The sequence below is a fragment of the Aquarana catesbeiana genome, linkage group LG01 (assembly GCF_042186555.1).
Source record: "Aquarana catesbeiana isolate 2022-GZ linkage group LG01, ASM4218655v1, whole genome shotgun sequence".
In the NCBI taxonomy this organism is placed as follows: Eukaryota; Metazoa; Chordata; class Amphibia; order Anura; family Ranidae; genus Aquarana; species Aquarana catesbeiana.
Genome location: NC_133324.1, coordinates 449,471,268 through 449,496,854, shown reverse-complemented (window position 1 = coordinate 449,496,854; position 25,587 = coordinate 449,471,268). Strand labels below are relative to the sequence as shown.

General features: G+C 40.6%; 1 protein-coding gene across 2 annotated transcripts in view; it reads left to right on the top strand.

Moving 5' to 3' along the window:
- Window positions 1–25,587, top strand: part of CNTLN (centlein) — a 584,642-nt gene that overhangs the window by 264,255 nt on the left and 294,800 nt on the right. For both annotated transcript variants that reach the window (XM_073636639.1, XM_073636630.1), the window contains one exon: window positions 15,790–15,890. In XM_073636639.1, the coding sequence (XP_073492740.1) occupies window positions 15,790–15,890 (101 nt within the window). The remainder of the gene's footprint in view (window positions 1–15,789; window positions 15,891–25,587) is intronic.

Sequence of the window (25,587 nt, the reverse complement as noted above, 5' to 3'; positions counted from 1 at the left end):
TACAGTAGAGTGTTCATGGCAACTGTTGACATCCATGGTTTTATTGTTCCCAGTAAACATAACTTATAGCCTGAGCAGTAACTAATATCATTGTTGTCCTTTTGCTAACTTTTTGATAGTTTATCTCGACATTACTTTTTGAACTCGAAAATAATGATTTTTTTCTGTTTTGTATGTTTTTCATCTCTCTTGAGGAGTAGTGATTGAGATATATATAGTACAAGCCTGTTTTAGTAAAGATGGGGTTAAACTGCATAGCAAACTGGTAAAATAACTCATAAGAAGCGAAATATAATTTACAAAGTTAAGACACCTTTTGCTATGTATCTGCATCTACTCTTAGAGATAAGGATATACCGTAGCAAAATACTTTAACTGCAACGCTGTACCCAAATAAAATGTGTCTTTTTTTTTTCCCTACAAGTAGAGCTTTCTTTTGGTGGTATTGGATCACCACTGTTTTATTTTTTACTTTTTGCGCTATAAACAAAAAAGACTGTCAATTTTGAAAAAAAAAATGTTTACATTCTGCTATAAAACATATCCAATAAAAAAATTAAAACAGCTAATTTCTTCATAAATGTAGGCCAATATGTATTTTTGGTAAAAAAAATCCCAATAAGGGTATATTGATTGGCTTACGTGAACATTAGTGTCCGCAAACTATGGGCTAGATTTATGGAATTTAGATTTTTTTTATGCTAGTAATGGCGTCAATCAGTGACTAGCGGGACTGCGATATTGCGGAAGACAATTCAACACTGACTGAAACTTTTGACACTTTGCAGGAACCAGTGACACTAATACAGACACTAATATCATTTTGCCCCTGCACAAATCATTAATACGACCTCATCTGCAATATGAAGTTCAGTTTTGGGCACCAGTTCTCAAAAAGGATATCAGGGAACTGGAGAAAGTGCATAGAAGGGCAACCAAAGACTAGAGGAGCTGAATCTATTCCCTCTTGAGAAGAGGAGATTAAGGGGGGAATATGATCAACATGTACAAATACATAAGTGGTCCACATAGTGAACTTGGTGTTGTGTTATTCACTTTAAGGTCAACACAGAGGACAAGGAGGGACTCTTTGCATCTAGAGGATAAAAGATTTAATCTCCAAATACGGAAAGGTTTCTACACAGTAAGAGCTGTGAAGATGTGGAATAGACTTCCTCCAGAGGTGGTTCTGGCAAGCTCAGTAGATTGCTTTAAAAAAGGCCTGGATTCTTTCCTAAATGTACATAATATAACTGGGTACTAACATTTATAGGTAAAGTTGATCCAGGGAAAATCTGATAGCCTCTCGGGGGATCAGGAAGGAACTTTCCCCCCTGCTGTAGAAAAATGGATCATGCTTTGCTGGGGTTTTTTCGCCTTCCTCTGGATCAACTGTGGATATAGGAGTGTGTATATGGGATTGTAATTTTTTTTTTTTTGGTTGAACTAAATGGACTTGTCTTTTTTCAACCTGACTATGTAACTATGTCTAGTTGTGTGAGCCTGAGCTGTTGAGTCACAGCTTACTCCTGCCCTGGCTGTTCCTGAGTCATCTCAGCCTCTTGCCAAAGCTGATAAATAGAAAAGTGTCCAGAAACTCCCATCCCAGGACTGCCAGTTGTGTAGGCCTACAGAATCAGGTTCTTCTTTTTTGGTCTGCTCCAGGCCACCTGTTTGCAGTTTTAAGTAATTTGTTTGCTGCATCCCCCCTGCCAAACCTGCCCCTCCATGTTCAGCCTCTCATGGAGTTGGAAGACCCTGAATGCTGAAGGGTTTGTCCAAGGACGTCTCTATCCCCCATATGGAGGAGGCATCCCGGTGAAGCACCCCTAGGATTTCTTCTCCAGTGTACCATTGGGATCTCCTCATCTTTGCCAGGGGGCAACTTTTAAGCCTGTTTGACTCGTACAGCATACGTTGTCTTGGGTCCCAACCTTTCGGTAAGCCTCCATTCATATGGGTGGTGGTATCTGCACAATCTTTATTTTTTTCACCTCAAACCCCTGAGAAGGCCTCCAAGGCGATTTATACCTGTATATTTTCTTCTGACCTACACTTTTGCTATTGGACATTAAAGGCTTGTCTAGACCTATATAACATCAGCTATTTTTAGGTCCACTATCCATGATACGCCTTCATTACTTTGGGGATTATTTTGACCACTGTTTTCACTATTTATCCACGTGGTGACTATAATTGTTTCACAATCAAGATGGACTGTTTTACTAATAAGGAACATTTATCATTTTTTTGTTGATTCTCACATTTTGTCACTTCACTTTTGAATAATTTACAGCGCTGCACGTATCTTATATATCCTACAGAATCAAGCTGTGGAGCTGTTTGTTAATAAATTGCTTGCTTCTTATATGCTGCCAGGCTGTGGGAATCTCAGGGAGTTGCACAAACATGTCTGCTTGCAGAGTTTCATGAACATATGGATGGCCCATGAGTGAGGGTTGCAGTACCGTGATGCACTGTAAGTTGAAATGAGTATTGCCAAGTTGGAAATATTTGGGAGTGTCAAAGCCTCATCGATCAAATGACTTATCCCCTGCTAATGTTGACAAGTGCCATAGTTGTCTGGGAATGTGGAACTATCTTTCTGCTTCAGCTTGGATATTGGGATGTGGATTACACTATCACTAGCCTGTATAGGAGGGGAAAGTCAGTCAAGATGTACTGATGAGAGTCTTTGCCGTATCACGAGAGTCCATAGTTGCCTCAAAACTTCTGCCCCAATTTTCTAGTTGATGGGACGATGGTACATTACGTTTATGTCTTCAATTTAATAGCAATAATTAATACTGATGAGAGTAAATGATCTTGCTTGTTTATTGTTTTGGGCCAGTTGTCTTATCCTTTGTTCTGGAGTTTGCACACTGCTGGCTTGTGTTCTTGGATTGTCTGTAGTTGGATGTGAATTGTTACCTGTTTGCTACAGTTGTGGTGAGAGCCATGCGTTGGTACTATAGCATGTGATGAGGAGAACTTGTAAATTCTTTTGGACTCTGACATTTTTTTAAAACTTTATTTTAGTGTGTTTAGTTGGTACTAGTTGGGGTATGCTCTATTTTTAGGATTGGTCAAGCCACTAATTACACCTACTACACCATCACTATTATAGAATTTCCATCAGATGTACAGTTGCTACACAAAAGAACCTTATGTTAAGCGTTATACTTTTTCACCAGTAGATAGTGACGAAGTGCAAGATCGGGGTTGGATGCCTAAAATACATCTAAGAAAGCACTTTTAAAGTTGAATGTCATGGAGATTAGTTCATGTAAGAATGGGGCATCAGTGTTTGCTGTCCTTTTTGTTCTCTTGTAGGTGGAGTATCTGACATCATGTTTGCATCTGGTGGACAATTACACTGTATTACATTTACATTCTCTGTTATCTGCCAATGTACTACTTGGCTAGATAGAAGTAGGATGGCTTTAACTATGCAATAAGGTATTACTATGCACAAAAAGCCCCTTTCACATGGGGCAGATCTGCTCAGCGGAGGCAGATCCGCTCAGCGGAGTCCGTCTGCTCAGCGAGAGATTGCCCCGTTGATCTCCACTGAGCCGGTGGATGACAGGTCCGTCTCTGCTCACTGAGCAGGGAGGGACCTGTTAGAGCCCCACTGATTTCTATAGGGAGATCGTACAAAAATGGACAGCATGTCCATTTTCATCAGATCTCATCCGATCTGCCGGCTGAACGTATCGCCATACGTCTGTTTTTAGCAGATCGGATGGCAGCCGGTTGTCAGCGGACACATCTCCACTGACACCCTCCTGCCCATAGGAGTCAATGGGTGGCCCGCTCGGATCCGCCTGAAAAACGGACAGGCGGATCTGAAAGGGGCCAAAGGGAACCTGTCAGTGCTTGGTCTTTGTCCTTTGTGATGTGGAACTATAAACATTTGTACATTTTTTAGTCTGGACAGAGAGAATGAATCACCGCTCAGGAAGACTTGCTTTCAGGTGTGTATTAGTGAATCCTTCAGAGGAGGGGAGTCCCAGGTGCTGGCTAAATGCAAATTGAAGCAGGGTTTGAAACAGGAAAATCTGGATGCCGCACACCAGATAATGTTGAAAAAATCTTCTTTATTGTAAAACTTGGATCATCAAAAAATACAGGACAATCAGGCAGATAGTACAGACACAGCTGACGCGTTTCGCACTCTAATTCGAGCGCTTACTCATAGCTATGTGTGAAACGAGTGCGAAACGCGTCAGCTGTGTCTGTACTATCTGCCTGATTGTCCTGTATTTTTTGATGATCCAAGTTTTACAATAAAGAAGATTTTTTCAACTTTATCCGGTGTGCGGCATCCAGATTTTCCTGTTTCAAACCCTACATTTTTGAGTCTCATGTGGAATTTTAAATGTAATCTGTATTTTACGGTTTGTTTTCTCTCAATCAACTGCTCCCCTGCCCATTGTAAAACCAGAATACACAATTCTCAGAAATTAGAGTATTATTCATTCCATACTTCAGGGATTAATTTTTTTCCTGATGGGGGAGAGTATAGGGAACCTTGGGTGCCCTTGGTCTAAATTTAGTATTGCCGCTAGGCTGTAGTCCGCCCGAGCGCTAATTATTATTGTTTCTGTGTTTGGGGTTATTCTAAGTTCAGACTCTTGCTTCTGCCTATTACTGGGGTGTGTTCTGCAGTAGATAGGGCAAGGAGAAAAAAGGCAGCGATTTTATGAATGTTTGTTTATTTTCTCTCTGGCCAATCCTTAGGAGGTTTATTGCTAGTGATACATGCTGGGGAATGAAATAAATGTTTGGGGAAACCTTCCAGAAGGGCCTTCCCTCCCAGGCTTTGCTGGAGAGAATATAATTCTGGACTTCTTTGCCTTCCAGGGCTGCTGCCTGAAGGGGTAATGCTGATGAAAGGGCCTGGATTTAAGGAAACAGAGGTTGGCTTGTGTCTGGGGATTTTTTGTTGTCCCGCTGGAGGGTACATCCAGAAGTAGCAGGGCAGGAAGATAGCTGCTTGTATGTAGCATCTTAGGGGGTGGCTTCTGTGCTAAAGAGTGCCCTGGAGAGCTGGGTAGAAGCTGCTGCCAGTGCATATTGCATGGTCTCACTGTTCATGCATTAAGGTACCTGTGATTGATTGCATGTAGCCTGGGTTTTGCCTGGTGGTCATTAAATGGCCAGATACATACTTTGCCAGAAGAGAGGTCTGGAGCTGTATTTTTGCCTGTTTTGTGCATTCTGTGCCATAATCCTCTCCAGGAGAAAAAAAAACATTCAAACTTTTTGAAGTGACTGCACCCAATTCATTTTCAAACACTAAAAAGTGAATTGTTCTGATAGCTGAAATGCTGGCCCAATGAGCTCAGGGTCCACCTCAACTGCCCAGGGGTAAGGTGGTACTACACACCCATATCATTAAGCAGCCTCAATGAGAATGCCTTAACCCCCTATGTGCTCTGCTTCTATGTGAAATAGCCTGTCCTAGCTGTCCTTTGGAGAGGGGCACCTGATGCTGCATTTCAGCTGTACTAAATGCTTTCTACTCACATTTCACTCAGTTTCACTTTTATATTCAACCCATGTGTGGCTGCTTTCTATTTCTTAGTTGGCATTCTTTTTTCCTCCTGTAACACCCTCTAGTGTGCTAGGTTATTAGTGTAGCTGTTGGTGTAGGAAAATTTAGGTTAAGCCTGAGCTATGAATCTGGGTCAGGGTTCAGTTACTCAGGGCTGGATGACTCATCCTAGCAGCCTCTCTGGTGCCTCCCCCTGTTTTCTGGGACATTGGATAATGTTTTGGACAAAGTGGGTGGAGACTAGGAGAAGCTTCTTGGAATAGGAAGGCCAGCCCTGGGTTTGAGCACCCTAACAGATTTGCCAAGTTGGGTTTAGATGTGGGGGTGGCAAGCTCAGTGGTGGCAGCCCTAGATGTTACAGCTACCCCTAGCACCCGGGAGAGCAGCCCATCTAGTAGAGGTGGTAAGGGTAGCACAGGTAGGCCTAGTTAATTATTGGTAATAGGGGATTCTATAATCAGAAGGAATAATTTGTCACCAGGATCGCCTTAACCGAATGGTTTGCTGTCTCCCTTGTGCCAGGATTCGGCATATGGTTGACCGGGTTGATAAATTACTGGGAGGGGCTGGTCACCCAGCTGTCTTGGTCCATGTGGGAATCAATGACAGAATATATGGAAGGTGGAGGCTCCTTCAAAATCAATTTAAAAAACTAGGCTGCAAGTTGAAGGGAAGGACTTCCAAGGTGATATTCTCTGAAATATTGCCTGTGCCATGCGCAACACAGGAAAGACAGGTAGATTAGAGAACTGAATGCATGACTAAAGACCTGGTGTGAGGAGGAGGGATTTGGGTTTGTAGAGCACTGGGCTGACTTTTTTCATTGGGGTATAACCTATATGCTAAAAATGGTTTGCGCCTAAATAGAAGGTGGTCTGCTGTGCTGGGGGAGAGGTTTATGGGAAGGCTGGAGGAGTATTTAAACTAGGATTTGGGGGAAGGGGGTGAATTAGATTATAATGGGTCAGACAGGGGTCAGCCCCTATTGGTGGGTGGAATGGGGGAAGGGCTATGGCTCCCATGTTACAAACAACCATTGGAATTGGTACTATTTGTACTAAAATAAAAAATATGCAATATAAATGTGCAAAATGTGGATCTGAATTTAAGTGTTTGTTCAAGAATGCCAGAAGTCTGCAAGCAAAATAGGTGAGTTGAAAGCTCTGGTGCACGAGGAGAACTATGATTTAATTGGTATTTCTGAATCTTGGCTCCATTCTTCACATGACTGGGCTTTGGATATTCCTGACTATGCTCTCTTTCGGAAAGACAGGGTAAAATGGAGGGGTGGTGGTGTCGGTCTCTATGTGAGAAGTGATCTCAAAGCGAGTGTGAAAGAGGACCTAGGTGATGGAGAGTGTGATGAGTCTGAAGCATTATGAGTGGAACTGTACATGGGTGTGTATACTACAAAGGTTATCATTGGAGTTTGTTATAGACCTCCCAGTGTTAATGAGGGGGTGGAGACTCAGCTCCTTGCACAGATAGAAAGGGCTGCAAGGGCTGGGACAGTGATAATAATGGGGGATTTTAACTACCCGGAAATTGACTGGAGTAATGGCACTGCTGGAACAGTTAAAGGGCTAAAATTTATAAACCTATTACAAGACAATTTTATGGTCCAGTTTATTGAGGCCCCAACTAGGAATTATGCTCTGCTGGACCCGGTAATCTCAAACCATGCAGAGCTTATTACCAATATTCATATCAAAGAACATCTGGGAAGCAGTGACCATAACATGATTTTTTTTAATGTTCGCTGTAACCAACAAACACATACAAGAAATTAAAAAACACCTAAATTAAGGAGAGCAAATTTTCCAAAGATGAGGGCTGCTCTCCAAGACTTACACAGGGAGGGAATATTGACATCGATGAACACAGAACAGAAACGGGAATTCTTTAATAAGACTGTATGCAAACTCACTGCAAAGTATATTCCCATGGGCAATAAGTTTTTAATAGGCTAAAAATAAAACCTATGTGGTTCATGAACAAAGTTAAAAAAGCTATAAATAATAAGAAAAGAGCTTTTAAAAAATATAAAAATTAAGACACACTATCATCGTTTAAATGTTACAAAGCGTATAACAGAATATATAAAAAGGAAATCAAGGACGCGAAAATTCAAAATGAACGACAGATTGCAAAAGATAGGACAAACCCCTCAAAATTCTTCACATATAGTAATAGTAAAAATGTCAGGCCTGAGCATGTAGGCCCCGTACAACATAATCTGGAGCAGGTAACTGAAGAGAAGGCAAATTTATTAAATCCCTTTTTCAGCGCTGTGTATACAAAGGAGCATGGGGAGCTCAAGTCCATAATGAAGATGGTATTGACACAGTCCCAAATGATTCACAATGGCTTAAAAATTATATGGTTCAGAAATATTTACATGGAATAAAGGTGGATAAAGCACTTGAACCAGATGGCATCCACCCATGGATCCTAAAATTTTCACCCCTTCCTGCCCAAGCCATTTTTCAGCTTTCAGCGCTGTCACACTTTGAATGACAATTGCGCGGTCATGCAACACTGTACCCAGATGAAATTGTTATCTTTTTTTTTCCCCACAAATAGAGCTTTCTTTTGGTGGTATTTGATCACCTCTGCGGTTTTTATTTTTTGCGCTATAAACAAAAGAATATTAACAAGTTTGAAGAAAACGCAATATTTTTTTACTTTTTGCTATAATAAATATCCATTAAAAAAAAAAACAAAAAAAACACATTTTTTCCTCAGTTTAGGCCGATATGTATTCTTCTTCTACATGTTTTTGGTAAAAAAAAATCGCAATAAGCGTATATTGATTGGTTTGCGCAAAAGTTATAGCGTCTACAAAATAGAGGATAGATTTATAGCATTTTTATTTATTTTTTTTTTTTTTTTACTAGTAATGGCGGCGATCTGCGATTTTTATTGTGACTACGATATTGCGGCGGACATATCGGACACTTTTGACACATTTTTTGGACCATTCACTTTTATACAGCGATCCGTGCTATAAAAATGCATTGATTACTGTATAAATGTGACTGGCAGGGAAGGGGTTAACACTAGGGGGTGATCAAGGGGTTAATTATGTTCCTAGGGAGTGATTCTAACTGTAGGGGGAGGGGATTTACAAGGGGAGGAGACCGATCGGTGTTCCTCTGTACTGGGAACACACCATCGGTCTCCTCTCCTCTGACAGGACAGTGGATCTGTGTGTTTACACACACAGATCCACGGTCCTGCTGTGTTGCTGGGCAATCGCAGGTGCCCGGCGGACATCGCGGCCACCAGGCATGCGCATCGAGTCCCCAGTGACACGGCGGGAGCGCACGATGGCTGCCGGCGGCGGGAACGTGCCCCCTGGTGGGCCGAGAAGGCGAGGGCGTCCTATGACGCCCTCCCAGAACGAGAGCTGCGCCGCCTGGCCGTCATATGACAGCCGGCGGGCGGCAAGCGGTTAAGCAACAGACAGCGTGGATTCATGAAAGACAGAAGTTGTTTAAACCTTGGACAAAGGAATGGCTGTGAATATGGTATACTTGGATTTTGCAAAAGCGTTTGACACAGTTCCCCACACACGGCTAATGTGTAAGGTAAAGTCTACAGGCTTGGAAAGATCGGTTTGTAAATGGATAGAAAACTGGCTAAAAGACAGAATTCAGAGTAGTGGTTAATGATTCTTACTCTGAATGGTTTATGGTTATTAGTGGTGTACTCGAAGGTTTAGTGTTGGGACCCTTACTTTTTAATATCTTTATTAATGATATAGGGTCTGGGATTAAAACACCATTTCAGTCTTTGCAGATGACACCAAGCTATGCAGTGGAATAACGTCCTTACAAGATGTCTCCAACTTACAAGAAGACCTCAATGCACTGTTTAATTGGGCAACTATTGTGGCAAATGAGGTTTATTGTTGATAAATGTAAAGTTATGCACTTAGGGGCTAAGAATATGCATGCATCATACATACTAGGGGGAATCAATGGTGGAGAAGGATCTGGAGGTTTTGGAAGATCATAGGCTTAATAATAGCATGCAATGCCAACCTGCGGTTTCCAAAACGAGCAAAGTTCTTTCTTGTATTAAGAGAGGTATGTACTCTAGAGAGAGAGAGAGAGTTCATTTTGCCCCTGTAAAAAAATCATTAGTAATGCCGCGTATACACGACCGGACTTTACAGCATACTTTGCCCGGCGGACTTTTCAACGGACTTTACGACGGACTTGCCTACACACGATCAACCAAAGTCCGATGGATTTGTACGTGATGACGTATGATCGGACTAAAACAAGGAAGTTCATAGCCAGTAGCCAATAGCTGCCCTAGCCTCGGTTTTTGTCAGTTGGACTAGCATACAGACGAGAGCGGACTTTTCGGCCGGACTCAAGTCAATCGGATAGATTTGAAACATGTTTCAAATCTAAGTCCGTCAAACTTTTGATAAAACAAAGTCCGCTGGAGCCCACACACGATCGAATTGTCCGACGAAATCCGGTACGCCGGACCAAGTATGCCGTAAAGACCGATCGTGTGTACGCGCCATAAGACCTCATTTGGAATAAGTCGTTCAGTTTTGGGCACCAGTTCTCAAAAAGGATTATAGCTCAAAGGCCCATATACAGCCAGCAATAACCAATGGTGGGTGTCAGTCCCAATTCATGTACAACATGGTCCACAAAGGAAAAGGGAAATGGTGAGGTACACTGGGGCTTTGTGACACCCAGATATTTTTTAAATAGTCACACACAGTAATGAAAATATAAAACAATTATTTTTTTAAAAAGCTAAGATCTCACTTCTATCAGAGTAGAGGGCATCACTGAACATTAAAAATACAAAAATGGCATTAAACATGTACAAGGTAATACAGTGAATCCAAATAGACAAGCTATTATGCGTTTTGCCAAGTGGCCCCGAAGCGTTTCGACCAGTGTGGTTTTCTTCAGGGGATTGCACTTGAATAGCACAATGTAGGATTCTATAGCTGATAAAATGTACCCACTGCAAATTGATTGGTGATGCAGAGGAGCATCCAGAGTGGAGGTGGAGCATAGGAAGATTGCAAGATGGAAGGAAAGCACTAGCAGCCCATGCTTCCCAGACACAAGGGATAACAGCCAGAAAGTAAAAGCAGTATACCTTCATGAAAACATGGGGTGGTAATAACGTGACTCAGCAAACAGTAGTAGAGGGTCACAAAAAATGATTTTGAAAATGTAAAAGACATCTGTGGGCCAAAGTCCAATGTCGAAAAGACAAATCGGTGTGGCAATAGGTAAATGATTCAGTAAATCCAGGCGACAGTCACCGATTGCTTACAGCAACACACCAACTGCCAGCATCGTTGATGCATTTGTAAAGGGGTAAAACAATAGGGATGTACATGTACTGTTGATGTACCGATTTTCTTTATTTTGCCTAGAACTATACTTTAGGAGAGGCTATTGCCAGGCCATTCATTTTAACAACAATTTTAACATAAGATTATATGTACATTTAACTTCTTGTATGTATGTTATTTACCTGTAAAAAGCAGCCCTTGTGTTGACATTCAAAAGACCTGAAACTGTTGCTGTGCACTGCCATCTTAGATGTGATGTAAGCAATCCCATCAGACTTCGAGCTGTTGTTCAAGTGACCCTCTATAGTATCTTCCTCCCCAGCAGCTGCATGAAAGGTTATGTAGAGAGGTTAAAAGTAGGGGTGGGGGTGGTGGTGGGGGGGTGAGCACAGAAAGTAATTTAGACAATCCCAGAATAGGAGAGGGCTACGAGGGAGGGGACTGAGCGTGGGAACTGACTCTTCCTCGGGAAGTCAAATTACTTAACAAATTTAACGGCTGTTGCAAGTCAGCTGAAATTGTATGCTGAAGTTCTGCTGCTGTGAATCCCTAACTACTTATAATTTAAGCCTACCCCTCTCTTCACTGCATCATGACTTGATTCAAATAAAATCAAACCTCTAATGCTGTGTAAACACGGGCGGACTTTTTGACCAGACTGGTCCGACGGAACGAATCCGTCGGACACTCCGACTGTGTGCGGGCTTCATCGGACCTGCAGCTGACTTTTTCGGTTGAAAATTAGACGGACTTTAGTTTTAAAACATGTTTCAAATCTTTCCAATGGATTCGAGTCCGGTCGAAAAATACGTTCGTTTGTATGCTAGTCCGACGGAAGAAAACTGACGCTAGGGCAGCTATTGGTTACTGGCTATGAACTTCCTTATTTTAGTCTGGTCGTACGTCATCACGTACGAATCCGCCGGACTTTGGTGTGATCGTGTGTAGGCAAGTCCGTTCGTTCAAAAGTCAGTCGGAAAGCCCGTCGGACCTTTGATGCGGAAAAGTCCGCCTGTGTGTACACGGCATAATTCAACATATGTACTATAGTATACTATGCTGTCGCACTATCCCTTAGCTGACAGCCAGTTAACAAAACAGAGAAAAATAGCTTTGTGTTTTCTTCCAAAACTGTCAAAAGTTCTGTAAACTGCAATACAATCAGAGAAACTTAGAATTCCAATATGTATTACATGTGACACTTTGCAAATAAGTACATTAAAAGTTACTATACAGAAAGCTTATATTTAAACCCTATATCAAACACATAACAGTGCAGTCCACATGTAAAATGAACTTTGAAAAATAATAAATAAACTTACAGGCATTTGTGTGGAAATGAAAACTCCTTTATGCAAGCATTTTAAAATAATATTTTTTTCTATCCTATATGTTGTGGCAAAGGTTTTTAGATTAGCATGGTGGGAAAATTGTGAAATTTTTATTTCTGCTCTAGACATCACTTTATGATACTTCTTCTTTTATGTAGTGCAACGATGTCCACGTGTGTTCACCAAATGTGCCGTGCTAATTTACAAAGTGTATTTATATTAATGTATAATTCATCAAAAAAATCAATAAAGTGCAATATGAATGTCCAATTCCATGGTTCACTACACAAAGCAGAATGTAAAAAGGCAGAGGCTTAACATCACCCGTTGTAGAGCAGGGAGAAACCAGCGGCTGATAGCTTAAGGGCTCAATCAGTTGGGCTGCAAAATTCCCCAGATAGAGTGCTAGGAGGTTCTGTGAGGCACATTCATCCAGCAGAAAGCATTCCCCCTGGGGAGTGGTTCTGCCTTATCCTTGAGCTGTCAACCTGACTCTGTGAAAGGTAGTGAAGGCGGAGCACCAGGAGGTTCTGTGAGGCACATTCATCCAGCATCACATTCTTCCTTTCTTTAGCCTCCTGTACTTTCTGGCCAGTGAACATGGCATTCTTGAGGGCAGCCATGTACTAGTAGGCTGAGCTTGCTTGGCTTGTAGGAGCAGGGACTGCTATACGTGACGCTACACTAAGCTAAATTTCCCTGATCCCTCGTATAGAGGTGACCATTATAGTACATTGGTTTTGATACAATTGGTTGATTTGTGTGATACACAAGATACAATGTCTGGTACATAATCGGTCCAGGCACTGAAAGTCCCATATGTGGTAGCGCCATACTCAGAAGGAGCAGAATGTTGTGTGTTAGAAATATCTTTATTAAGTGACAACTTTGTATTAAAAAACAAAACATACATTTTCATTTTCCAAAAACTTATTATGCCCTTTAGAAAATACCTTGAAGTATTTCCTTTCCAAAATGGGGTAATTTTGTGGGTGTTGCAGGTGTACCTGGGCCTCCAATAATGTTATAGGTAGTCAGGAAATTAGATGCATAGATGTAAAATTTATGCTCATTGAAAGCCCAAAGGTGCTCCTTGGATTTTGGGCGCCCTATGCAGAAAAAAAATTCAGTTTGAAAAAAACAAAAAAACGTGAAAAAAATATACTTACTCAAACTCACCTCAGGCAATTGGGCAGTGGCTGCAGCACTGGGAACATGTTATACAGTATGTTCCACCCTAAAATCAGGTGGAACATGAAACATTTTTTCCCAAAGGTGAACTTATCCTTTAAGATGTTTGGTGTTTTAAGTGTGTAATCTGAAGATGGAGCTGTGTTTGTGTCTTTGTTCAAATTAATTAAAAAGATAAAAAGGGGGAACGCTATCAAAAAAGTCCTTAAATATTTTTCTGTTATTAGAAAGTGCATTAAGTACAGAAACAACATGGAATATTTGACATAACCAGTCTTTTTGCCTTTCCAATTTGGAAGGAAAATGAGCTTGATTTTTTATTTTTTTTTATTTAGCTGTGTACTTGAGGTCATTGCCATGCTGCAAAATTAAGTTGACATCGATTAGATGCCTCTGTAAGAGAGAAGAATCTGATTGTATTTTTAAGAATTGAGGGTGTCAACAATTTTGATAATCACTAAAGAGTTTTCAGAAATGCTGTCCCAAACCTGCAGGGAATTTCCATGCTGTTTCCGTTGAAATTTCTGCTGAGACCTTGCTGATAGAAAATGACCAGCTTGTGTCTTGTAGCTATGATCACTTTGCCATAGTGCAAAATCTGTCACATCTAGCGTTGCCTCACTTTTTAGGTATGGCTGTCCTTTGTCCTTTTTTATTCCCTCTGCACATTTATTTCTGTTTGTGAATCAGTTTTATTCAAACCACATGTACAGTATGTCAATGATCAATAATTAGCACCTGTTTTTTACAGTATATGTGCATGATCTAGCACTGGGCTATATGCCTGCCGAGACTGCATGTTTTTTTTTTATTTGGAAGTGGTCTACGGTTATGTTCTAGTATTGCTTAGATGTTTGCAAAATTGATGGTTGGGAATCTAAAATATTTTTTTTTTATTGATACACCTATTCAGAGTAATAAAAAAAACCTTTAAGAAAAATATTTTTATCAACTATATTAAATTAAATAGACCTTTTTACAGTACTGTGTATTGCCAAGGAAGGTCAGGAACATCAACAGAACTTTCTACCTGCAAATGCAGCTACCAATTTAATTTCCATTCCGTTCTATATTTTAGTACTCTCCCAGCTGTCTCACATCATTCGCATGACAATGCCAGCAACAATGGTTTGAATTTCTTAATCAGTTAATCATCATGTCTAGTCCCTCCTCCACCATGACAACACTATACAGTATATCCCAGGCAGCTTCTCCTGGGTAGTCTTTGTTACCCTACCTTCTCCTATTTGGTCCCCAAGCAGCAGAAATGAACAAGCTTTCCCTATCAGTTTAGCCGCCTTCTTGTTTCCAACCAGACTCCACTCTACATAAGATACCCTCTCTCTCTCTCTCTCTCTCTCTCTCTCTCTCTCTCTCTCTCAATTTATTCTTAGACCTTCAGCCAACTTTGTACCACACAAATCCCTGTTCAATACACCAGGCAACTGCCATACATGATTAGTGATTTGCGGCAGTCTCCATCAGAGTAATAGTAAGAGGAGTTTGACTTACATTTAAATTCTCTATTATTGCGTTTCCACTGACACTGAAAATTATACAAATTAAATTGATCCAATAATAATGTAACTGTGCACATTTAGCCCACAAACAAAGAAACAAAAAAGTGGTTGAATAACATTATCTTAAAGCTGAACTAAACCTTCCCATCCTTTAAAGCCAAGGAAGCTGCCGGGTTGACAGTTTCGTTGAGAGCACAAGCAACTGTGACAGTTATCATTCACGGCATTCTGTTCAGTCATTGGGATTAACTTAATTTGAAGTTCTGGCTTGTAATGGCTAGTAAACAATAGCAACTTATACTAATGTGAATATTGGTTGTAAGAGGACTGATAAACTGTTACTGAAAGAAAAATTATATCTTGGAGGAGGGGGCAGAAATCGTGTCCATTTAAATTGAATAGACGGTTGAATTTGCTGGTGTAGTAAAATAAAATAAATTGTTAATATAATGTTCATACTAGTTATTTAAGCATTAAATATACTCTATATATATATATATATATATATATATATATATATATATATATATATATATATAATGTCTCTGTGTACAGAGAAATACCTATATGCATCTTACACATTTAATGCAATAGCTGTCTGTTTACCCTTTACCTAAAATGTTTGGTAATAGAGAACTGTAGATAAATGGGAGTTATCTTTTTAAGATTTGAAGCCGAATAAATGATATTCTTTTTTTTTTTTTTTTTTTTTTTCATGGGCAAAAATCTGCAATATATCTTCAACTAAGTAAAGAACATAAGGGTTTCATATTCTACATGTTCTGCGCTTAAAATTTTATTACCACTTTGCAGTGATTTAATGATCATTATGTGAATTTCTTACAGAATGAACTTGGAAGAAGAAATAGATCAGTTAAAAGTGCAGGCATCAGTAGACAGAGCTACTATAGAAGAACTGAATACTTGTCTTCAACAAGAGAGAGAAGGTATTTTTTAAAATATTGAATAGAGATGGGACGACCACCCCCCGGTTCGGTTCGCACCAGAACTCTTAAACATCGCAAAAGTTCAGACCTGAATCCCATTGAAGTCTATGGGACTCGAATCAAAAGTCCCCATTTTGAAGGCTTATGTGCACGTTATTGACCATAAAAAGGGTATGGGGGCCTGGGTACTGCCCTGGGAGACATTTATCAATGCAAAAAATGTTTTTAAAAAAGATAGTTTTTAAAGGAGCAGTAATTTTAATAATGCTTATAATTAAACAATACAAATGAAAAATTCCTTTAAATATAGTGCCTGGGGATCCTCTTAGCCTGCTTTTAAAGTCATGCATCTGTACCGTGTATAGAACCTGCTGGCAATACAGGAGACGTGGCCTGGTATTGGGGGGTGCTCGCTGGCCAGGCATCATGCTCGGATAAGCGTCTGATATGGATTTGAGGGGTTCCCTCCCTCCCTGTGGTTTTTTTTTTCACTTTTTTTTTTTTATTGCCGTCAATTTTGTTTTTCATTCAGCTGTCAGAGAGGGAGCCCATTGATGAATGTTGATTCATATATGGGCAAGGAGGTTGTTCAGAAATCAATCTACCAATCGACTTCTGTACAGCCATCCTATGGGCTCTTCCCCACTCAATCAGTGCTGCCGGCTATAGCCGGCAGTGCTGGTGTATTCTGACAGCGGGGAAGTCTCCTTGCTATCAGAAAACAAAGGCTCAGTGGGGAGAATTCCCTCATCAACACATTCAAGTGAGTCCTTTTTTTTTTTTTTTTTGTTATTCAACCCTCTGGTAGAATGAAAAAAAAGACAAATGTAGAAGTTGCTTTATTCTTTACACATATCAGGCAAGTATGCATTAAAGTGGAACTAAAGTTAAAAGAAAATGACATATACTTCAAGTTTTGATTCTCAAGTGATTCATCCTCTTTCTTTAAAATTCTGTGTACATTTAGTCTCCATAAGTAGTTTAGAATTGTTACAGAAATCCCATCTGCATTAATTTCCTTTGTACCTATTCAGATGCACTGAGAGAAGAAAGCGTAATTAATAGCGAGTGATAAGTCTTAGCGAAGGAACACATTCCCCTGGCATCTCTTTTAAAGGGCATGTTCATCTCACTGGCCATTGGATGGTGCAGACTTTTGTTGTAAGGTGCTGATCAGTTGCTTAATTACTGTTCCAAAAGAAGGTCTGATGGAATGTGTTCAAGCAACTGATGGGCAGACTGCATAGCTAAAGCCTACTTCTTTGGAACATGCGTGTCTAAAGGGTGTCGAGGGATGTGTTTTTACTTTTGCAATCAACAGGAACCCGATTATCACCCCAACCCCAGAGTAAAAAAAAATATTTGTTTCTGGGATTGTGAATATTTGTGATGTTGAAAGATTGAGCTCATATTCCCCTTGCTCAAATTTTCCTTGGTATAGTCCAAAAAACCAATGTCCAACAAAAGCAAAAAAAAAAACTATTCCCAGATGCTGCACTTAAAGGTCAAAAGCAAAAGCCATATTTGACACTTATAAATACAAAGACTATATTGGCCAGAAAAATCAATATTGGATGATGGATGTCAACAGGAGAAGAGAATTATGGAAGTATGAGTCTAAAGCTGGCCATACATGGCTCAGTTTTTTTTTTGTTCAACCAGCAGCCTAAATTAAAAAAAAAAAAAAACCTGATTCCCCCATCCACACATTTGATGGGCATGCAGGAATCCTCCCCACTGTGTAATTGTATTCTGACAGCATGTAGACACACCCAGCCGTCAGAATACACAGATCAGCGCTGCAGCCTATTGCCTGCAATGCTGATTGAATGGAAACATACGGTTGAACTGCAGTCGAGCAGTAGATCGGCTTCTGTTCAACCACAGTAGCCACACATGGATCCAAATTCAACCAGTCCCCGTTGACTCGGCCAAATTTCAATCCATTAATGGCCAGTTTAGGTTTGAGGTGTTTCAAAATAACAAGAAGCTGAAAAATGTATAAAAAAGCTGCCTGTTTTACCTCTTGCTGCTGCATCTGGTCAACATCTGATTGGTATTAAGTCCATCATAAAGCAAGAAAACCGCCTGAAACATACTTCTAAGCTTTGCAAAATCTATTTTGTGAAGAAACTGGAGAGTACTATCTTTTATGGACTGAACAAGTGCAATCTCCACATCTCAACCCTATATCAACCTTGTGTAGAAAAAAGTTTTACCACAAACTTGACTTACAAGCCAGTCTCGCCTCTTGGAAGAGTTAGGCACAATTTACATATATGCAAATAGTATGCATTTTAAAGCATAACGTGTGAACTTGACTGGCTTTCAATGGAGCCGGTTCACACATGTCCCGGTCGACTGCGGTCCATTTTTTAAATGAGTCCTGTGCGATTTTGGGTCCGGTTCAGGTGCGAATTTGAGTAAAAATTTCCACTTGAACCGGTGAACAAAACCGCTCCGGACTACAAACCGCAGCCAGACATGTTTGAACCTAGCCTTACATAATAGGTTGAAATTTCCCCTGAGCATCTTCAAATATTGACAGAATGGCTCAGGTCTTCTAAGTTGCAATTTTTACCAATGGAGGATTTTTTCATTAATGTAAAGTGCGATGATTATAACAGTTCAGTTTTATTAAACACATACAATGTTGTGACATTTATTGGCTATATGTTTTGCTTAATTTAATTCTTTATCATATGTGTGTTTTGTATAGGGGTAAAGTGCTCTTTTAACTCTCATCTGAGGATTTATTTAAGTAATAAACCTGTAAGAAAACTCCTGCTGTGGAAAGTTAACAGCTGAAATGAATTTTCATCAGCTGTGTGTCTTACGCTAAGTGAGATGTAAATGTATTCAGCAGTTCTAAGCTATGGGGCTAGACTGAAAAATACAGTACCTTGGAGATAAACAAAGGATATTAATGTAACAGTACTCTTCTACCCTGCTGTGTGTTTAAAGTTTTACCTGTGTTGGATGGTAACATCTTTTGAATAATGCTTAATTTAGTTTACATGCATACTTTTTAATTGGCCTTGACATGATCCCGAGACAAAAGAAATCTCTAATTCAGTCTAACAAACAAGTCACTGTTTATGCCCAGAGGAAAGCAAATCTGTGGAGCATAGTGATACGTTGTTTTCTTTCTAGATTAGAATTTTATTTTCCACACCCATTTAGTGTTTTTGCATAGGATTGGAAAAAATGTTTGTTTTCTTTTTTTAAAACCTAAGTTAGTAGTAACAAGAGTCTTAATTTTATCTAGGCAAATGTCATAGTTTTTGGGTCTTAGAAGCACGGTCATCTCCTCCAGCTCTGCTGTGTGGAAGAGTAACGTATTTTTGCTAGCACCTTCTGGGACATCGGGAAAGCATGGTCCAATTTGCTCCTTTATTTTTCCCCCGCTGGAGCAATTGGATCATACTTTATTTTGCTTCCCTCTAGATCAAGTGTGGGTATAAGTTTCTTTACATAGTTGTTTTCTATTTATTTATTTTCTATTGGTTGAACTAGACGGACTTCTGTCTTTTTTTTTTTAGGCCTAACTACGTAATCTTTTTTTCTTACTCTGAGATTTTTTCTTCTCTACATCACTGCTAGTGCTTGCCTCTTCGATCACAGCTGTGCGATTGTGAATGTCCTGACTGGCATTTAAAATGCCACGATCGGACCCCACTGGACTGTCAGTTGCAGAAATAGCCTGGAAGTGTCCTTCAGGTAGGGCACTTTACAGACTTCTTAGTGGTAAAAAAAATTTAGCTGCAGAGAGCTTTCCAGTCCAGAGGAACTAGCATTGCTCCAGTGCTTTCCCTTTCTCTAAAGACTAATTTTGTGCGTAAAGCCCCGTAAGCACGGACCGAATGTCAGGACACATTTCTGTGTCAAAAAAATGAGACTTTTTCCACCTTTTAATGTGACCTATAAAACTGTACAAACTTAATTGAAAAACAAACTGAAATCTTTTAAAGGTGTGTGGGAGGAATTAAAAATAAAAAAACTAAAATAATGTGGTTGCACAAGTGTGCACACTCTCTTATAACTGGGGATGTACCGGCGATCAGAATTAAGCAATCACACTCATGTTAAATAGGAGTCGGTGCACACCTGCCATCATTTAAAGTGCCTCTGATTGGCCCCAAATACAGTTCAGCTGTTCTAGTAGGTCTTTCCTGACATTTTCTTAGTTGCATTCTACAGCAGAAGCCATGGTCCACAGAGAGCTTCCAAAAAATCACAGGGATCTCATTGTTAAAGGGTATCAGTCAGGAGAAGGGTACAAAAGAATTTCCAAGGCATTAGATATACCATGAAACACAGTGAAGACAGTCATCATCAAGTGGAGAAAATATGGCACAACAGTAACATTACCAAGAACTGCACATCCCTCCAAAATTGATGAAAAGACGAGAAGAAAACACTGGCTCTGTGGTACATGTGACAACAATCTCCTGTATTCTTTATATGTCTGGGCTATGGGGTAGAGTGACAAGACGGAAGCCTTTTCTTACCTTTTCTGATGAAACAAAGATTTTACTTTTTGACCATAATTCCAAAAGATATGTCTGGAGCAAAAACAACACTGCACTTCACCAAAAGAAAACCATACCCACAGTGAAACATGGTGGTGGCAGCATTGTGCTTTGGGGCTGTTTTTCTTCAGCTGTAACAGGGGCCTTAGTCAAGGTAGAGGGAATTATGAACAGTTCCCAATACCAGTCAATATTGGTACAAAACCTTCAGGCTTCTGCTAGATAGTAGAACATGAAGAGGAACTTCATCTTTTAGCATAACAACGACCCAAGGCATATGTCCAAATAAACAAAGGAATGGCTTCATCAGAAGAAGATTAAAGTTTTGGAATGGCCCAGCCAGAGCCCAGACCTGAATCCGATATCCGATTGAAAATCTGTGGGGTGATCTGATGAGGGCTGTGCACAGGAGATGCCCTCGCAATCTGACAGATTTTGTTTTTGCAAAGAAGAGTGGGCAAATATTGCCAAGTCAAGATGTGCCATGCTGATCGACAAATACCCCAAAAGACGGAGTGCTGTAATAAAATCAAAAGGTGCTTCAACAAAGTATTTGTTTAACCACTTAAGGACCGAGCCTCTTTCTGAGATTTGGTGTTTACAAGTTAAAAACAGTTTTTTTTTGCTAGAAAATGACTTGGAACCCCCAAACATTATAGATTTTTTTTTTTCCTAACACCCTAGAGAATAAAATGGCGGTCGTTGCAATACTTTCTGTCACACCATGTTTGCGCAGCGGTCTTACAAGCACACTTTTTTTTGTAAAAAATACACTTTGTTAAATTAAAAAAGAAGACAACAGTAAAGTTAGCCCAATTTGTTTTATATTGTGAAAGATAATGTTACACCAAGTAAATTGATACCCAACATGTCACGGTTCAAAATTGCGCCCGTTCGTGGAATGGCGACAAACTTTTTTTTTTTTTTCTTATTTAGTTTATCTTTTTTTTTTTTTTTTTTTTTTTATACTGTTATTTAAAAAAAAAAAAGTGTCACTTTTATTCCTATTACAAGGAATGTAAACATCCCTTGTAACAGAAAAAGAGCATGACAGGACCTCTTAAATATGAGATCCGGGGTCAAAAAGACCTCAGATCTCATATTTACACTAAAATGCAATAAAAAAAAATAATTAAATGTCATTTAAAAAAACAAAACAAATGTCCCTTTAAGAGCTATGGGCGGAAGTGATGTTTTGACGTCGCTTCCACCCTGCAATGATCTGGAGATGTGTGGAGGGCATCTTCCCCTCACTCGTCTCCATACCAAGCCAGGGAGAGGACCCGATCGCCTCCGCCGCTACCGGCAGCTCCGGTAAGTGTCGGGGGGCACCGGAGCGCAGCGGGAGGGGGGCCCTCTCCCGCCGCTTATAAAAGTGATCTTGCGGCGAAACCACCGCAGAAACCACTTTTATCTGATAGCGGACCACCCGCTGAAGAAGAGGATACCGGGGTTATGGCAGCTAGCTGCTGCTATAACAACAATATTTCTCTTCAAAGTAGCGACGTAAAACGACGGCTGGCGGTCCGTAAGTGGTTAAGGGTGTGCACACTTATTCAACCATATTATTTTAGTTTTTTATTTTTACTTCCCTCCACCTAAAAGATTTCAGTTTGTTCAACTGAGTTCAGTTTATAGGTCACATAAAGGTGGAAAAAGATCTGAAATGATTTATCCTTGTCTAATTTTTTTTAAATCACAGAAACCAGACATTTTAATAGGGGTGTGTAGACTTTTTATATCCACTGTATTGTCCAGTTAATTTCTGACCCTGCTATGATTAAGGCCCTCTGAAGGCAGAAACATGTAAGCTGCTGGCTTTCTGGATTTTTTTTTTTACTTCTGCCAATACAAAAAAAAAAAATATATATTTTATGCTGTGAAGGATCTGAGTCACCGATTGCATCTGTTTCAAATCTTTGTCCCTGGCCGAGAGCCTGAAACTGAACCCCATAGACTGAATGCTGGATCTACGTAAGCCTTAGCTGCTCCCAAGCCTTAAGCTGTGGAAACTGTGTGATACTGAACCACTCAAGTCGCTGACTGATGAGCTTTTCCCTGAAGGGTTGCAGTCTTCTGCTCTTAGGCCTAGGTTAAAAGATGTGGTGCACCACCCTATAAAAATGGAAGATCAGTTGCTTCTACCAGTGCTGTATCCAGCCTTTTGTTTTGCAGGGCCTCAGGACCTGCAAAACCTTCCCTGCACACCCTCTATTTGAGTTGTTTCTGTATAAAGATTAATCACTTCAGCCCTGGAGCATCTGGCTGGCCAAAGAACAGAGCACTTTTTGCGATTCGGCACTGCGCCGTTTTAACTGACAATTGCGTGGTCGTGCAATGTGGCTCCCAAACAAAATTGACGTCCTTTTTTTCCCCACAAATAGAGCTTTCTTTTGGTGGTATTTGATCACCTCTGTGGTTTTTATTTTTTGCGCTATAAACAAAAAAAGTGCAACAATTTTGAAAAAAATGCATTATTTTTTACTTTTTGCTATAATAAATATCCCCAAAAAATATATAAAAAAACCCATTATTTTTCCTCAGTTTAGGCCGATACGTATTCTTCTACATATTTTTGGTAAAAAAAATCGCAATAAACGTATATTGATTTGCGCAAAAGTTATAGTGTCTACAAAATAGGGGATAGATTTATGGCATTTTTATTAATAATAATTTTTTTTTACTGGTAATGGCGGCGATCAGCAATTTTTATCGTGACTGCGACATTATGGCGGACACATCGGACACTTTTGGCGCCATTCTGGGACCATTAACATTTATACAGCGATCAGTGTGAATAAAAAATGCATTGATTACTGTGTAAATGTGACTGGCAGGGAAGGGGTTAACCACTAGGGAACAATGAAGGGGTTAAGTGTGTCCTAGGGAGTGATTCTAACTGTGGGGGGGTGGGCTATGTGTGACACGATACTGATCACCGCTCCCGATTACAGGGAGGGGTGATCAGTGTCCTGTCACTAGGCAGAATGGGGAAATGCTTGTTTACATTTAGCATTTCCCTGTTCTACCTCTCTGTGAGACGATCACAGTATCCCCGCGGACATCGAGTCCGCGGGACCCGCGGTCGGACTCATGTAGCTTGCGGCGGGCACGCGCCTGCTATCCAGGCCTCGTGAGATCATGTACAATAACGTGATTTTGCGCAGCGGAGCCAACCTGCCGCAGTAAAACTGTGGCGGCTGGTCCGCTAGCGGTTAAAAGCACCATTATCCGTTTTTTGCACCTCCCAAACTTTAGATGGTGCTGTGTCCACTTAAAGTGGTTGTAAATCTGCCACTCCTAGCCTCTGCATTGGCAGTTTGAATGCTGCTTTGTTGTTCTTTAAAAAATAAAACATTTTGAATAAAAATATTTGTGCCAGAAAGTGGTTGTAAACCTGGAAAGTCAAATACAAACCGAAATTTAATAAAGCAGAAGGGCACAAATTATTTGTGCATAGTATAGCTGGCAGAAGAACAGCCTGTTATCATTTGTAATCCTCCCCGTTGTATGGATAAAAAAACCCCCGATGCCATGAAAAAAGTGGTGGCGCCATGCCCCTTCTCCTTTGATTGACAGCCTGTGTAATGAGACACTAGCATGAGACTGTGTGAAGGTAGCATGTCTCCTGCTGCTCTGTATCTCACTAAGCTGTGACATAGATTGAAGCCAAGTTTACTTTCACTTTCCTCTCTCCTTTCCTCCGGAGATGCAAGGCTCACTAATTTAGCGGAGCATACAGAAAGAGAGACAGAGCTATGCATCATGGGAATTGTAGTTCTGCAACAGCTGGAGGTCCACTAATTGCATATCCCTGGTTTAGAGCTTTATCCTTCAATGGAGAAAGAAAATAAGATTTTTTTACGTACTGTAGAAGCCTTGTCTTGAAATCCTTTGGAGGGGCCACGGGTCCCAACCCTCTTTGTTTATAATCATGCTCTTGGTACTGGTTTTCTACTAAACTGAGGCATGCAGGTAGTAGGGAGGGTTACATGCTGGTCAGAAAAGTATTATTGGCTATGGCGCTGTCTGTCACCCACAGAAATACATGGGATTGGGCCGATAAATAGTTAAAAATCAATGCTTCAGATGGCTGCTGCTCTCCCATATACAGTAGCTAACAAAAGTGAGTACACCCCTCACATTTTAGTAAATATTTTAGTATATCTTTTCATGTGACAACACTGAAGAAATGACACTTTGTTACAATGTTAAAGTAGCGAGTGTACAGCTTATTTTAACAGTGTAAATGTGTTGTCCCCTCAAAATAACTCAACACACAGCCATTAATGTCTAAACCACTGGCAACAAAAGTGAGTACACCCCTAAGTGAAAATGTCCAAATTGGGCCCAATTAGCCATTTTCCCTCCCCAGTGTCATGTGACTTGTTAGTGTTACAAGGTCTCAAGTGTAAATGGGGAGCAGGTGTGTTAAATTTGGTGATATCGCTCATACTGGTCACTGGAAGTTCAACATGACACCTCATGGCAAAGAACTCTCTGAGGATCTGAAAAAAAGAATTGTTGCTCTACATAAAGATGGCCTAGGCTAGAAGAAGATTGCCATGACCCTGAAACTGAGCTGCAGCATGATGGCCAAGACCATTCAGCAGTTTAACAGGACAGGCTCCACTCAGAACAGGCCTCGCCATGGTCGACCAAAGAAGTTGAGTGCACGTGCTCAGTGTCATATCCAGAGGATGTCTTTGGGAAATAGACGTATATGTCCTGCCAGCATTGCTGCAGAGGTTGAAGGGGTGAGGAGTCTGCCTGTCGGTGCTCAGACCATACGCCACACACGGCATCAAATTGGGCTGCATTGCTGTCATCCCAGAAGGAAGCCTCTTCTAAAGATGATCCACAAAGCCCGCAAACAGCTTGCTGAAGACAAGCAGACTAAGGATATAGATTACTGGAACCATGTCCTGTGGTCTGATGAGACCAAGTTTAACTTATTTGGTTCTGATGGTGTCAAGCATGTGTGGCGGCAACCAGGTGAGGCGTACAAAGACAAGTGTGTCTTGCCTACAGTCAAGCATGGTGGTGGGAGTGCCATGGTCTGGGGCTGCATGAGTGCTGCCGGCACTGGGGAGCTACAGTTCATTGAGGGAACCATGAATGCAACATGTATTGTGACATACTGAAGCAGAGCATGATCCCCTCCC